The sequence below is a fragment of the Pristiophorus japonicus genome, chromosome 19 (genome assembly GCF_044704955.1).
Source record: "Pristiophorus japonicus isolate sPriJap1 chromosome 19, sPriJap1.hap1, whole genome shotgun sequence".
NCBI classification, from domain to species: domain Eukaryota; kingdom Metazoa; phylum Chordata; class Chondrichthyes; family Pristiophoridae; genus Pristiophorus; species Pristiophorus japonicus.
The window spans coordinates 99,216,810-99,232,838 of record NC_091995.1 but is presented as its reverse complement, the minus strand read 5'-3'; the positions used below and the strand labels follow the sequence as shown (position 1 = coordinate 99,232,838).

Sequence of the window (16,029 nt, the reverse complement as noted above, 5' to 3'; positions counted from 1 at the left end):
TGGTGTGTGTGTTACAGTGTGTCGGGGTTGTAGTGTGTGTGTTACACTGTGTTGGGTTGTGGTGTGTGTGTTACAGTGGTCGGGTTGTGGTTGTGTGTTAGTGTGTCGGGTTGTGGTGTGTGTGTTACACTGTCGGGTTGTGGTGTGTGTGTTGCTGTGTGTCGAGAGTTGTGCTCTGTGTGTTAGTGTGTCGGGTTCTGGTGTGTGTGTTACACTGTCGCGGGTTGTGGTGTGTGTGTTACACTGTGTCGGGTGTTGTGTGTGTGTTACAGTGTGTCGGGTTGTGGAGTGTGTGTTACAATGTGTCGGGTTGTGGTGTGTGTGTTATAGTGTGTTGGGAGTTGTGGTGTGTGTGTTACACTGTGTCGGGGGTTGTGGTGTGTGTGTTACACTGTGTTGGGTGGTGTGTGTGTTACAGTGTGTCGGGTTGTGGTGTGTTTGTTACACTGTCGGGAGTTGTGCTGTGTGTGTTACAGTGTGTCGGGTTCTGGTGTGTGTGTTACACTGTCGGGGGTTGTGGTGTGCGTGTTACACTGTGTTGGGGGTTGTGGTATATGTGTTACACTGTGTCGGGAGTTGTGTGTGTGTTACACTGTCGGGTTGTGGTGTGTGTGTTACAGTGTGTCGGGTGCTTGCGTGTGTGTTAGTGTGTCGGGAGTTGTGGTGTGCGTGTTACAGTGTGTCGGGTTGTTGTGTGTGTGTTAGTGTGTCGCGTGGTTATGTGTGTGTTAGTGTGTCGGGTTGTGTGTGTTACAGTGTGTCGGGGTTGTGTGTGTTTATTACACTGTCGGGTTGTGCTATATGTGTTACAGTGTGCCGGGTTGTGTGTGTGTAACAGTGTGTCGGGGGTTGTGGTGTGTGTGTTACAGTGTGTCCAATTGTGTGTGTTACAGCGTGTCCGTTTGTGTGTGTGTTACAGTGTGTCGTGGGTTGTGGTGTGTGTGTTACAGTGTGTCGGGTTGTGGTGTGTGTGTTGCAGTGTGTCGGGGGTTGTGGTGTGTGTGTTACATTGTGTCGGGGGTTGTGATGTGTGTGTTAGTGTGTCGGGTTGTGGTGTGTGTGTTGCAGTGTGTCGGGGGTAGTGGTGTGTGTGTTACATTGTGTCGGGGGTTGTGATGTGTGTGTTACAGTGTGTCGGGGGTTGTGGTGTGTGTGTTACAGTGTGTCGGGCTGTGGCATGTGTGTTATAGTGTTTGGGGGTTGTGGTGTGTGTGTTACACTGTCGGGGGTTGTTTTGTGTGTGTTACAGTGTGTCGGGTTACGGTGTGTGTGTTACACTGTGTCGGGTTGTGGTGTGTGTGTTACAGTGTGTCGGGAGTTGTGTGTGTGTTACAGTGTGTCGGGTTGTGGTGTGTGTGTTGTGGTGTGTGTGTTACATTGTGTCGGGGGTTGTGGTGTGTGTGTTACAGTGTGTCGGGGGTTGTGGTGTGTGTGTTACACTGTCGGGGGTTGTAGTGTGTGTGTTACACTGTGTTGGGTGTTGTGGTGTGTGTGTTACAGTGTGTCGGGTTGTGGTGTGTTTGTTACACTGTGTCGGGAGTTGTGCTCTGTGTGTTACAGTGTGTCGGGTTCTGGTGTGTGTGTTACACTGTGTCGGGGGTTGTGGTGTGTGTGTTACAGTGTGTCGGGTTGTGGAGTGTGTGTTACAGTGTCGGGGGTTGTGGTGTGTGTGTTATAGTGTGTTGGGGGTTGTGGTGTGTGTGTTACACTGTGTCGGGGGTTGTGGTGTGTGTGTTACACTGTCGGGGGTTGTAGTGTGTGTGTTACACTGTGTTGGGTGTTGTGGTGTGTGTGTTACAGTGTGTCGGGTTGTGGTGTGTTTGTTACACTGTGTCGGGAGTTGTACTCTGTGTGTTACAGTGTGTCGGGTTCTGGTGTGTGTGTTACACTGTCGGGGGTTGTGGTGTATGTGTTACACTGTCGGGGGTTGTGGTGTGTGTGTTACAGTGTGTCGGGTTGTGGAGTGTGTGTTACAGTGTGTCGGGTTGTGGTGTGTGTGTTATAGTGTATTGGGGGTTGTGGTGTGTGTGTTATAGTGTGTTGGGGGTTGTGGTGTGTGTGTTACACTGTGTCGGGGGCTGTGGTGTGCGTGTTACACTGTGTTGGGGTTGTGGTATATGTGTTACACTGTGTCGGGGGTTGTGGTGTGTGTGTTACACTGTCAGGGGTTGTGGTGTGTGTTACACTGTCGGTTTGTGGTGTGTGTGTTACACTGTGTCTGGGGTTGTGGTGTGTGTGTTACAGTGTGACGGGTTGTGGTGTGTGCGTTACAGGTGTATCGTGTTGTGGTTTGTGTGTTCGTGTGTCGGGTTGTGATGTGTGTGTTACACTGTGTCGAGAGTTGTGCTGTGTGTGTTACAGTGTGTCGGGGTTGTGGTGTGTGTGTTACAGTGTGTCGGGTTCTGGTGTGTGTGTTGCACTGTCGGGGGTTGTGTGTGTGTTACACTGTGTCGGGGGTTGTGGTGTGTGTGTTACAGTGTGTCGGGTTGTGGAGTGTGTGTTACAGTGTGTCGGGTTGTGGTGTGTGTGTTATAGTGTGTTGGGGGTTGTGGTGTGTGTGTTACACTGAGTCGAGGGTTGTGGTGTGCATATTACACTGTCGGGGGTTGTGGTATATGTGTTACACTGTGTCGGGGGTTGTGTTGTGTGTGTTACACTGTCAGGGGTTGTGTGTGTTACAGTGTGTCGGGGGTTGTGGTGTGTGTGTTACAGTGTGGTGTGTGTGTGTGTTACAGTGTGGTGTGTGTGTGTTACACTGTCGGGGGTTGTGGTGTGTGTTACACTGTGTTGGGGGTTGTGGTGTGTGTTGCAGTGTGTCGGGTTGTGGTGTGTGTGTTATAGTGTGTCGGGTTGCGGTTTGTGTGTTAGTGTGTCAGGTTGTGGTGTGTGTGTGTTACACTGTGTCGGGGGTTGTGGTATATGTGTTACACTGTGTTGGTTTGTGTGTGTGTTACAGTGTGTCGGGTTGTGGTGTGTGTGTTACAGTGTCGGGGGTTGTGGTGTGTGTGTTACACTGTTGGGGGTTGTGGTGTGTGTGTTACAGTGTGTCGGGTTGCGGTTTGTGTGTTAGTGTGTCGGGTTGTGGTGTGTGTGTGTTACAGTGTGTCGGGTTACGGTGTGTGTGTTACAGTGTGTCGGGTTGTGGTGTGTGTCACAGTGTATCGGGAGTTGTGTGTGTGTTACAGTGTGTCGGGTTGTGGTGTGTGTGTTACAGTATGTCGGGGATTGTGGTGTGTGTTGCAGTGTGTCAGGGGTTGTGGTGTGTCTGTTACATTGTGTCGGGGGTTGTGGTGTGTGTGTTACAGTGTGTCGGGTTATGGTGTGTGTGTTACACTGTGTCGGGTTGTGGTGTGTGTGTTACAGTGTGTCGGGTTGTGGTGTGTGTTACAGTGTGTCGGGGGTTGTGGTCTGTGTGATACAATGTGTTGGGTGGTTGTGGTGTGTGTATTAATGTGTCATGGGTTGTGTATGTGTTACGCTGTGTTGGGGATTGTGGTTTGTGTGTTACAGTGTGTTGTGTTGTGGTGTGTATGTTACACTGTCAGGGGTTGTGGAGTGTGTGTTACAGTATGTTGAGGGTTGTGGTGTGTGTTTTACAGTGTGGTGTGTGTGTTACACTGTCGGGGGTTGTGGTGTGTGTGTTACACTGTCGGGGGTTGTGGTGTGTGTGTTACACTGTCGGGGGTTGTGGTGTGTGTGTTACACTGTCGGGTTGTGGTGTGTGTGTTACACTGTCGGGGGTTGTGGTGTGTGTGTTACAGTGTGTTGGGTTGTGATGTGTGTTACAGTGTGTCGGGAGTTGTGTGTGTGTTACAGTGTGTCGGGTTGTGGTGTGTGTGTTATAGTGTGTCGGTGGTTGTGTGTGTGTTAAACTGTGTCGGGGGTTGTGGTGTGTGTGTTACACTGTCAGGGGTTGTGGTGTGTGAGTTACAGTGTGTCGGGTTGTGGTGTGTGTGTTACACTGTGTCGGGTTGTGGTGTGTGTGTTACAGTGTCGGGTCGTGGTGTGTGTTACACTGTGACGGGGGTTGTGGTCTGTGTGTTACACTATGTTGGGCATTGTCTGTGTGATACACTGTGTTGGGGGTTGTGGTTTGTGTGTTACAGTGTGTTGGGTTGTGGTGTATATGGTACAGTGTGTCAAGTTGTGTGTGTGTTAGTGTGTCGGTTTGTGGTGTGTGTGTGTTACAGTGTGTCGGGGTTGTGGTGTGTGTGTTACAGTGTGTCGGGTTGTGGTGTGTGTGTTACAGTGTGTCGGATGGCTGTGGTGTCTGTGTTAGTGTGTCTGGGTTGTGGTGTGTGTGTTACAGTGTGTCGGGGGTTGTGGTGTGTGAATTACACTGTCGGGTTGTGGTGTGTGTGTTACAGTGTGTCGGGTTGTGTGTGTTACAGTGTGTCCGGTTGTGTGTGTGTTAACAGTGTGTCTGGTTGTGGTGTGTGTGTTAGTGTGTCGGGTTACGGTGTGTGTGTTACAGTGTGTCGGATGGTTGTGGTGTGTGTGTTAGTGTGTCTGGATTGTGGTGTGTGTGATACAGTGTGTCTGGGGTTATGGTGCGTGAATTACACTGTCTGGTTGTGGTGTGTGCGTTACAGTGTGTCGGGTTGTGTGTGTGTTACAGTGTGTCGGGGGTTGTGTGTGTGTTACAGTCTGTCGGGGGTTGTGGTGTGCGTGTTACAGTGTGTCGGGTTGTGGTGTGTGTGTTACAGTGTGTCGGGTTGTGGTGTGTGTGTTATAGTGTGTCGGGGGTTGTGTGTGTGTTACACTGTGTCGGGGATTGTGGTGTGTGTGTTACAGTGTGTCGGGGCTTGTGGTATGTGTGTTACACTGTGTCCGGGGTTGTGGTGTGTGTGTTACACTGTCAAGGGTTGTGGTGTGTGTGGTACAGTGTCAGGGATTGTCGTGTGTATGTTACACTGTGTCGGGGGTTGTGGTGTGTGTGTTACACTGTGTCGGGGGTTGTGGTGTGTGTGTTTCGGTGTGTCGGGTTGTGGTGTGTGTGTTTCGGTGTGTCGGGTTGTGGTGTGTGTGTTACAGTGTGTCTGGTTGTGGTGTTTGTGTTACAGTGTGTCGGGTTGTGGTGTGTGTGTTAGTGTGTCAGGTTGTGGTGTGTGTGTTACACTGTCGGGGGTTGTGGTGTGTGTGTTACACTGTGTTGGGGGTTGTGGTGTGTGTGTTACAGTGTGTCGGGTTACGGTGTGTGTGTTACAGTGTGTCGGGTTGTGATGTGTTTTATAGTGTGTCGGGAGTGTGGTGTGTGTGTTACAGTGTGTCGGGTTGCAGTGTGTCTGTTACCGTGTGTCGGATGGTTGTGGTGTGTGTGTTACAGTCTGTCGGGTTGTGGTGTGTGTTACACTGTGTCGGGGTTGTGGTCTGTGTAACACTATGTCGGGCATTGTCTGTGTGATACACTGTCGGGCGTTATGGTGTGTGTGTTACAGTGTGTCGGGTGGTTGTGTGTGTGTTACACTGTCGGAATTGTGTTAGTGTGTCGGGTGGTTGTGGCATGTGTGTTCGTGTGTCGTGGGTTGTGGTGTGTGTGTTACAGTGTGTCGGGGGTTGTGGTATGTGAATTACACTGTCGAGTTGTGGTGTGTGTGTTACAGTGTGTCGGGTTGTGTGTGTTACAGTGTGTCCGGTTGTGTGTGTGTTGCAGTGTGTCTGGTTGTGTGTGTGTTAGTGTGTCGGGGGATGTGTGTGTGTTGCAGTGTATCTGGGGTTGTGGTGCGTGTGTTACATTGTGTCGGGTGTTGTGTGTGTGTTACAGTGTGTCGGGTTGTGGTGTGTGTGTTACAGTGTGTCGGGGGTTGTGGTGTATGTGTTACATTGTGTCGGGTTGTGGTGTGTGTGTTACAGTGTGTCGGGTTGTGTTGTGTGTGTTATAGTGTGTCGGGGGTTGTGTGTGTGTTGCACTGTGTCGGGGATTGTGGTGTGCGTGTTACAGTGTGTTGGGGGTTGTGGTATATGTGTTACATTGTGTCCGGGGTTGTGGTGTGTGTCTTACACTGTCAAAGGTTGTGGTGTGTGTGTTACAGTGTGTCAGGGGTTGTGGTGTGTGTGTTACACTGTGTCGGGGCTTGTGGTGTGTGTGTTACAGTGTGTCAGGGGTTGTGGTGTGTGTGTTACACTGTGTCGGGGGTTGTGGTGTGTGTGTTACAGTGTGTCGGTTTGTGGTGTGTGTGTTACAGTGTGTCGGGGGTTGTGGTGTGTGTGTTACACTGTGTCGGGGGTTGTGGCGTGTGTGTTACAGTGTGTCGGGTCATGGTGTGTGTGTTACACTGTCGGGTTGTGGTGTGTGTGTTACAGTGTGTCGGGTCGTGGTGTGTGTTGCACTGTGTCGGGGGTTGTGGTCTGTGTGTTACACTATGTCGGGCATTGTCTGTGTGTTACACTGTGTCGGGGATTATGGTGTGTGTGTTACACTGTGTCGGGAATTGTGCATGTGTTACAGTGTGTCGGGTGGTTGTGTGTGTGTTAGTGTGTCTGGGTTGTGGTGTGTGTGTTGCAGTGTGTCGGGGGTTGTGGTGCGTGAATTACACTGTCGGGTTGTGGTGTGTGTGTTACAGTGTGTCGGGTTGTGGTGTGTGTGTTACAGTGTGTCGGGGGTTGTGGTGTGTGTGTTGCAGTGTGTCGGGGGTTGTGGTGTGTGTGTTACATTGTGTCGGGAGTTGTGGTGTGTGTGTGTTACACGGTGTCGGGGGTTGTGGTGTGTGTGTTACAGTGTGTCGGGCTGTGGTGTGTGTGTTACACTGTCAGGCGTTGTGGTGTGTGTGTTACAATGTGTCGGGTTGTGGTTTGTGTGATAGTGTGTCGGGTTGTGGTGTGTGTGTGTGTGTTACACTGTGTCGGGGGTTGTTTTGTGTGTGTTACAGTGTGTCGGGTTCTGGTGTGTGTGTTACAGTGTGTCGGACTGTGGTGTGTGTGTTACAGTGTGTCGGGAGTTGTGTGTGTGTTGCAGTGTGTCGGGGGTTGTGGTGTGTGTGTTACATTGTGTGGGGGGTTGTGGTGTGTGTGTTACAGTGTGTCGGAGGTTGTGCTGTGTGTGTTACACTGTCGGGGGTTGTAGTGTGTGTGTTACACTGTGTCGGGGGTTGTGGTGTGTGTTACACTGTGCCAGGGATTGTGGTGTCTGTGTGTTACAGTGTGTCGGAGGTTGTCGTGTATGTGTTTCAGTGTGTCGGGTTGTGGTGTGTGTGTTACAGTGTGTCGGGGGGTTGTGTGTGTGTGTTACAGTGTGTCGGGGTTGTGGTGTGTGTGTTACATTGTATCGGGGGTTGTGTGTGTGTTGTGGTGTGTGTGTTACAGTGTGTTGGGGGTTGTCGTGTGTGTGTTACACTGTCGGGGGTTGTCGTGTGTGTGTTACACTGCCGGGTGTTGTGGTTGTGTGTTACAGTGTGTCGTGGGTTGTGGTGTGTTTTACAGTGTGTGGGGGGGTTGTGGTGTGTGTGTTACATTGTATCAGGGGTTGTGATGTGTGTGTTACAGTGTGTTGGGGGTTGTGGTATGTGTTACAGTGTGTCGGGGGTTGTGGTGTGTGTGTTACAGTGTGTCCAGTTGTGTGTGTGTTACAGTGTGTCGGGTTGTGGTGTGTGTGTTATAGTGTGTCGGGAGTTGTGATGTGTGTTACAGTGTGTCGGGTTACGGTGTGTGTGTTACAGTGTGTCGGATGGTTGTGGTGCGTGTTAGTGTGTTGGGAGTTGTGGTGTGTGTGTTACAGTGTGTTGGGGGTTGTGGTGTGTGTGTTACGCTGTGTCGGGGGTTGTCGTGTGTGTTAGTGTTTCGGGGGTTGTGTGTGTGTTACAGTGTGCCCGGTGTTATGTATGGTGTGTGTTACAGTATGTCGGGGGTTATGGTGTGTGTTACAGTGTGTCGGGCGTTGTGTGTGTGTTACAGTGTGTCGGGTTACGGTGTGTGTGTTACAGTGTGTCGGGGTTGTGGTGTGTGTGTTGCAGTGTGTCGGGGGTTGTGGTGTGTGTGTTACATTGTGTGGGGGGTTGTGTGTGTGTTACAGTGTGTCGGGGGTTGTGGTGTGTGTGTTACACTGTCGGGGGTTGTAGTGTGTGTGTTACACTGTCGGGGGTTGTGTGTGTTACACTGTGCCAGGGATTGTGGTGTCTGTGTGTTACAGTGTGTCGGGGGGTTGTGTGTGTGTGTTACAGTGTGTAGGGGGTTGTGGTGTGTGTGTTACATTGTATCGGGGGTTGTGGTGTGTGTGTTACAGTGTGTCGGAGGTTGTCGTGTGTGTGTTACACTGTCGGGTGTTGTCGTGTGTGTGTTACAGTGCCGGGTGTTGTGGTTGTGTGTTACAGTGTGTCGTGGGTTGTGGTGTGTTTTACAGTGTATGGGGGTTGTGGTGTGTGTGTTACAGTGTGTCCAGTTGTGTGTGTGTTACAGTGTGTCGGGTTGTGGTGTGTGTGTTATAGTGTGTCGGGAGTTGTGATGTGTGTTACAGTGTGTCGGGTTACGGTGTGTGTGTTACAGTGTGTCGGATGGTTGTGGTGCGTGTTAGTGTGTTGGGAGTTGTGGTGTGTGTGTTACAGTGTGTTGGGGGTTGTGGTGTGTGTGTTACGCTGTGTCGGGGGTTGTCGTGTGTGTTAGTGTTTCGGGGGTTGTGTGTGTGTTACAGTGTGCCCGGTGTTATGTATGGTGTGTGTTACAGTATGTCGGGGGTTATGGTGTGTGTTACAGTGTGTCGGGCGTTGTGTGTGTGTTACAGTGTGTCGGGTTACGGTGTGTGTGTTACAGTGTGTCGGGGTTGTGGTGTGTGTGTTGCAGTGTGTCGGGGGTTGTGGTGTGTGTGTTACATTGTGTGGGGGGTTGTGTGTGTGTTACAGTGTGTCGGGGGTTGTGGTGTGTGTGTTACACTGTCGGGGGTTGTAGTGTGTGTGTTACACTGTCGGGGGTTGTGTGTGTTACACTGTGCCAGGGATTGTGGTGTCTGTGTGTTACAGTGTGTCGGGGGGTTGTGTGTGTGTGTTACAGTGTGTAGGGGGTTGTGGTGTGTGTGTTACATTGTATCGGGGGTTGTGGTGTGTGTGTTACAGTGTGTCGGAGGTTGTCGTGTGTGTGTTACACTGTCGGGTGTTGTCGTGTGTGTGTTACAGTGCCGGGTGTTGTGGTTGTGTGTTACAGTGTGTCGTGGGTTGTGGTGTGTTTTACAGTGTATGGGGGGGGGTTGTGGTGTGTGTGTTACATTGTATCAGGGGTTGTGATGTGTGTGTTACAGTGTGTCGGGGGTTGTGGTGTGTGTGTTACAGTGTGTCCAGTTGTGTGTGTGTTACAGTGTGTCGGGTTGTGGTGTGTGTGTTATAGTGTGTCGGGAGTTGTGGTGTGTGTGTTACAGTGTGTCGGGTTACGGTGTGTGTGTTACAGTGTGTCGGATGGTTGTGGTGCGTGTTAGTGTGTTGGGGGTTGTGGTGTGTGTGTTACGCTGTGTCGGGGGTTGTCGTGTGTGTTAGTGTTTCGGGGGTTGTGTGTGTGTTACAGTGTGCCCAGGGTTATGTATGGTATGTGTTACAGTGTGTCGGGGGTTGTGTGTGTGTTACAGTGTGTCGGGGGTTATGGTGTGTGTTACAGTGTGTCGGGGGTTGTGTGTGTGTGTTACAGTGTGCCCAGGGTTATGTATGGTATGTGTTACAGTGTGTCGGGGGTTGTGTGTGTGTTACAGTGTGTCGGGGGTTATGGTGTGTGTTACAGTGTGTCGGGGGTTGTGTGTGTGTGTTACAGTGTGCCCGGGGTTATGTATGGTATGTGTTACAGTGTGTCGGGGGTTGTGTGTGTGTTACAGTGTGTCGGGGGTTATGGTGTGTGTTACAGTGTGTCGGGGGTTGTGTGTGTGTGTTACAGTGTGCCCGGGGTTATGTATGGTATGTGTTACAGTGTGTCGGGGGTTGTGTGTGTGTTACAGTGTGTCGGGGGTTATGGTGTGTGTTACAGTGTGTCGGGGGTTGTGTGTGTGTGTTACAGTGTGCCCAGGGTTATGTATGGTGTGTGTTACATTATGTCGGGGATTGTGTGTGTGTTACAGTGTGTCAGGGATTATGGTGTGCGTGTTACAGTGTGTCGTGGGTTGTGGTGTGTGTCCTACACTGTGTCGGGGGTTGTGCTGTGTGTTACAGTGTGTCGGGCTCTGTGTGTGTTACACTGTGTTGGGTTGTGGTGTGTATGTTTGTATCGGGTTCTGTATCTAGTTGCAGTCTTTGGCTGTTATGTTATCGTTTTTACTGCACGCTTGATTCTGCTGGGTATATTTAATGATGTGGTCTGGAGTCACTGACTGTAAATTCTCTCTATGTTGCAGCGCACTGGAGCATGGTTTTAAGGCACTGACTGATCGTTCAGTCATGGCTGATAAAAGGAAATTGCAAGGTAAGAGATTGGCCTGTGAATTGTGGCAATTTGTGGGGAAGCGAGGGGGATTAGCTTTCCTGGTGAAGCCATTCTAGGCCCTGTCATCCTGATCTGCTCTCCCTGATTTATAGAATCATAAACTGCTTGCAGCACAGAAGGAGGCCAGTGTGCACGACGAGCATTGTCGTGCTTTCTGCAAGTGCACTTCAGCCAGTCCCACTCCCCCGCCTTTTCCCCATAGCTCTGCAAGTTTGTTTCCTTCAGGTACGTATCCAACTCGCTTTTGAAATATTGGGGGTAGTGTTGGTCAAGGCCCCTCATGTAGTACGATCAGGTCTGCGGTCACTGCAGTATTTCTGTTCGTCCATCTGCACTCCGTGACTTCCCTATGGGATTCCTGGTGTGTCTCATCCGTTTGCAGCGCTCCTCACCCCAGCTCTGCACAGAGCTGGATTTAATTCCCACTAATTGAGGAATCAATAGCAGTAACAGTGAGTGAAAAGTTTATTAAGGCTGGTTTACAAAACACCAGCACCGATTGTACTCGTAGGCGATGGGATTCCCAAGATTTCAAGTTCCATCTTGGTTGCCAGTCTATGGTGCAACTAATTTTGGCAGTGGGGTTTACTGCACTCCTGACAGAGCGAGCAGCTAACGTGCTGACTGGCTTTATTCAGAACTGGAACGGTGAGCTAACAGCAGGCTCAGCGATAATCCACTGGGTTTGTGTATTGACGGTACAGTGTGTCCAGGGGTGTGCTGCTCCCTCGGCAACCATTCAGTATGATCAAGGCACTCCAAACTCTTCATTACTGAGTCCCAAATGTGGGCATTGGAGGCAATGTAAAACAGAGTGTTCGAGTAGATCCAGGGACTCCGAGAGGGAACTGAGCAGGAGGAGCGGGGGCGAGCAGGAGGGGCGGGGCCAAAAAGGGGGCGGGGACGGGGACCGAGAGCGTGTGGGGCGAGGCCAGGAGGGGGTGACTGGGCCGAGCGGGGTGGGGGGATACTGAGCGTGAGGGGCTGGAGATTTGAGAGGAGGGAGCGTTGAGAAAAGTGTAACCTTACATCTTCCAATAAAGAGGAGCATGGTGTGTGTAAGAGGCATGTGGTGTAACACCATGTCTTGCCCGGGGATGGACCGTATAATGCTTGTGTTTATAAACTTTCCGAATGTCCATCAATGCTGTTCTGTGATTACAATGAGTCATTGCACCCTCAGAATGATGCTGTGTGTTTATCCGACTGCATTCTTTAAGGGTTTGTTTGGAGATGGGGTTTCTTTCTCGAGATTTTCCATCAGTTTTAAGGTTAATTAAAATTAATTGGCCATTACCAAATGGACACAGCAATTCAAAAGAAACGTTAATTCCTTCAATTTGCTGTCCTGCAGGGGAAATTGACCGCTGTCTGAAGAAAGTCAGTGAGGGTGTAGAAACCTTCGAAGACATCTGGCAAAAGGTAGAGTTGGTAAAAGCTGGCTGCTTCCTTTCTTGTAGCAGGTTGAGATCAGGGTCCTCTGGGATAGTCACAGACTGATACACTCCTTCGCTGCTCGCCTGCGATCATTTCCATGCCAAACTATCTTCAAACTAGGACCAAACTATTATTAAAGCTTTTCCATCTCACACTGCACTCTCATCCTCATCCCTCTGTTCCCCTCCCCCCTGTTCCCCCCCCCCCCGTATCCCCCCCTCCCCAGTCTCCGCCCCCGCCCTTGTCTCCCCCCCACCGTCTCTCGCCCCCACCCCCGCCGTCTCTCCTCTCCCCCCGTCTCCCCCCCCCATCTTGCCCCCCCCCCCCTTCTCCACCCCCATCTTCCCCCCCGGTTTCTCTACCCCCCCCCCCCCCCCGTCTCTCCGTCTCCCTGTCACTCCGTCTCCCTGTCACTCCGTCTCCCTGTCACTCCGTCTCCCTGTCACTGTCTCTCTCCCCGTCACCTCTGTCTCTCCCCGTCACCTCTGTCTCTCCCCGTCACCTCTGTCTCTCCCCGCCACCTCTGTCTCTCCCCGTCACTGTCTCTCTCCCCGTCACCTCTGTCTCGCCCCGTCACCTCTGTCTCTCCCCGTCACCTCTGTCCCTGCTTCTCAGGTTATGCTTTGTGAAAGACTGAAATTTTAATTTTAATAAATATTTGATTTTGACGAATAACCACTTAGGCAAGCCACAGGCGCAGCATTGTCTGTACTTTTTGTCCTGTAACACTAAGGTGCAAGATATGAATTCTTTTGTTTGTTGCAAAAAAATAAGGAATTAAAATAGCACATAGGAGACATTTTTCATTAAAGAAACAAAACTGAATACTGAAGGTGGAGGGAAGGATGGGGGCTGGCCAGGACCCTGTTTAAAGGAACCTCTTGTGTGGCTGTAAAAAGGAAATTTGGCTGTATCTAGATATCATGAGCTGGTGTGGATTTCAGCCAAGTTTAACTTGCCGAGTGACAAACTGGCGATGGCCTGAAACCCCATAGAGTATCCCAGTCCTGTCGCTAGTACTGTTCCCCCGTTAGATTCCGCAGTTGCCCTGTGATGATCAAATATTGCGCTTAGAGGGCAAAAAGGGCACACATTGGAGAGTCCGGGTTTTCTTCATCCCCCGTCTTCCATTTCTCCTGGCCCTTTTTTTCCTATTTCTCTTAAATCTCTACTCTGTTCATTCATTCTTCTTACTTCCCCCTTCCCCACCTGGACTTGACATTGACGTGTGGGACCTTACCCAATGACGGTGAGATTATGAGATCTGAGGGCAAAAGGAATAGAATTAAAGGTTTGCTTTCTTAAAAGGACATTTTGTTTGTCGCCGTTTAATCGTCTATAAACTGCTGTTTAAATGTTGATGTGGCCTTCCTGCAGACGGCCCCTGGGCTGCAGAACTGATTGTATGTGGTCCTTGACCAGTGACTCACAGCTTTATCTTACTGTACTATGATATTCTAAGGTTCCTTCCCCTTTTTTAAACTCTCTCTTGTATAATTTGCACATAATATGATTCCTGATGATTTTATTTTTTACTTGCGAACTGAAGTAATTTCCCAAATCCTCACAATTTTCAGTGTTCTGAGTTTATGTCCGTCCAGCTGCAGATGAAGATAATGCCTGGTGTGGAATGAAGTCTGCCCTCTTCTGTCCCGTACAGTGTACAAAAACCCCACAAACAACACTGAAGTAAAGGCAGGCAAGTGATAGTGAAGGGCAGCTCGGGCAAAGCCACATCGAGGGTTATAAATACTGGGATCCCGTTCATTGGGTGGCCTTTATTGCCATCGTTGGGGAAACCATGGGTTATGGATATCATAAGAAATGCTCCTTCTAAGCATTAAGGCAGTGAGATCATCTAAATCCAGCTGTCAGGCACAGAGGGTATTGGCAGTTTACACCACAGAGTTAGTGAAATAATCAGCAAAGGGAGCACTGATGCACCGTTGATACAAGGCGGCGTGCTCACAGTGTAGTGACGGTTAAGTGAGCTCCCCAACACAGTAAATGATGTCCGTCTGGGCAGCTTAGTGTCAGTTAGAGGGCCTGCTGTGTGAGTGTGGGGGGGTTGGGGTGATGGCCGGGAAGCCCAGCTGGAAAGTGTTGAACTAAATATTTGTTAAAAGGGAAATTAGCCATTACTGAAGCACTCAAATTCTTTTGAACTCAATTTCTTAAATATGCTTGCTGAGGTTTTATTTAACTGCAGCACAGACTCAAACACAAGAAACTGTGTCAGCCAATGCAACACTTCGTTCAGGGAAGGTGGGTGATCTTCTCCAAGCAGAGCCTTAAAGGCATGACCTGGGTTATCGAGGCTGCTGTTTAGCTGTTCCTAGTTCCTAGAGCAAACACAAACGCTGAGCTAGTGACACGCAGCACTGAGAGCTATGTGAGCAGTGACCTAATGGAGTCTTCTTGTAATCAGGTTCACAGCGCAGCAAACGCAAATCAGAAGGAGAAATACGAAGCTGACCTGAAGAAAGAAATTAAGAAACTACAGGTGAGAATAGACCCAAAGCAGAGGCTTTAATTCTGCTGATTCGCAGAGTGATGCGATTCCACTAGGCGCAGTAGTGTGCAGGCTGCCCTCTCTCTTGTTTCCTGCCCTCTCTGGTGGTCACAGGATTTGGTTCTGCACCCCATGACTAAAGAATGGAGATCACTAGTGTGAGTAGACGGACTGTGCATTTACTCAGCTGATCTCTGCAGCTAAAAGCTTGTGCGTGGCTCAATGGAAAAGATTATTTTTTTCCCCCCCAAACAAATTTGGTACCGTCACTTCCAACCTGCATGTCAGAGAAGGTTACATTATGCGGCCGCTGTGAGACTCTGCTACTTTCAGAATCCTTCCCGCTCTTCACATACAAAGGTGTATAGGTAAATGCAGCAGCTGTTCTGTGCAGAGCAAGATCCCAACAAAATCAGCGATGAGTTGGGATGACAAGCTGGCTCAGTGAAACGCTCGCTTTTCACCTGAAATAGATGTCATCTCGTATTCTCTTCCTGTTGCACAATACCAAGTGGCACCTTTACGCTGCTCAGCGATGCTGATAACGATGAACGAGGAGGAAGAGCTGACAGGAGAGCTCAGCGGTGAGGCAACCCACTGTCTACATCACAAACTGGATTGCTGGGTTAGAGTGTTGCAGAGAGTCAGAGTTCTGATAAGAGTATGAATGGCTTGACCTTTGCCAGAAGCTGTGAATTGTGACACAACAGAACAGACTCGCCACCATTCTGTCCTCTCTCTCTCTCAGACTCTGTCTTCATGTGTATCAGTGGCTGATGAGTTTTGCTGAGGTGCTGCGTTTGCAGCATTGTTGGCCTTGCCCTGGTGTGTTGAAGCCACTCGCTGGCAGGTCACATTATTCCCAGGAGTTAGAATCGATTTGGAGATGTATGTGATGAACAGGTCAGATAATGACTGGACGATCTTTTGAATATAGTATGATGGAACAAATGAATTTTGGGTCATACCATATCACTAATCCAATTTCAGCTTCTCGTGTAACTTCCCTTGCATCAAAGAGTAGAATAAAACGTAGAGTTTGAGGAAACCTTTCTCATGCTTGAATCCATATGAACCCTTTCCAAATTGATGCTGGCTCTCATAGTCGGTGGTTACACAGGACAGAGGGAAATCTGACATCACAGAAATGGTTTTGGTTCATGAAATCCTGCTCTTTTTAAATATGTCTGTCATGTTTAACTGAACGAGAGGAGCTGCTGTATTTTTGAGTTGAATTCCCACTGTCTGCATTAAAATAAATGGGATACTGGCGACATTGAAACAGCACAGCAGAAATATCTGTGAATGTTTAACACGTTTGCAGAGGGAATTATTGGCATTCAAACAAAAATACAAATCAGGAAACTTTTAAGAAGTCAAGCCAGTAGCGAAGTGTCATCCCGCAGTGCTGGATCCAAAGCAGTTTGATCGGATTTGTGTTAAGCTTTAAAGTCCTGATGCGGCGCCCACATGGACATTGGGTTTCTCCGGCAGGCCCACGATCAATATTGGTTCCGATACAGAACCAACACGTCCTATTTCATTGGTTTAAGTTTGTGCTCTTCTGTCTCTGCAGAGGTTGCGAGACCAAATAAAGACATGGGTGGCCTCCAACGAAATCAAAGACAAGAGGCAACTACAAGAAAACCGGAAACTCATTGAAACGGTAATGTACCGCACTGCACGCTTGCAGT

The 16,029-nt window shown here is 49.8% G+C and overlaps 1 protein-coding gene across 3 annotated transcripts in view; it reads left to right on the top strand.

Annotated features, from left to right (window-relative positions):
• LOC139230100 (CCR4-NOT transcription complex subunit 3-like) overlaps window positions 1-16,029 on the top strand; it is a 126,728-nt gene that overhangs the window by 78,150 nt on the left and 32,549 nt on the right. For all 3 annotated transcript variants that reach the window (XM_070861917.1, XM_070861918.1, XM_070861916.1), the window contains 4 exons: window positions 10,298-10,365; window positions 11,741-11,808; window positions 14,252-14,326; window positions 15,912-16,001. In XM_070861917.1, the coding sequence (XP_070718018.1) occupies window positions 10,341-10,365; window positions 11,741-11,808; window positions 14,252-14,326; window positions 15,912-16,001 (258 nt within the window). In that variant the 5' untranslated portion in view covers window positions 10,298-10,340. The remainder of the gene's footprint in view (window positions 1-10,297; window positions 10,366-11,740; window positions 11,809-14,251; window positions 14,327-15,911; window positions 16,002-16,029) is intronic.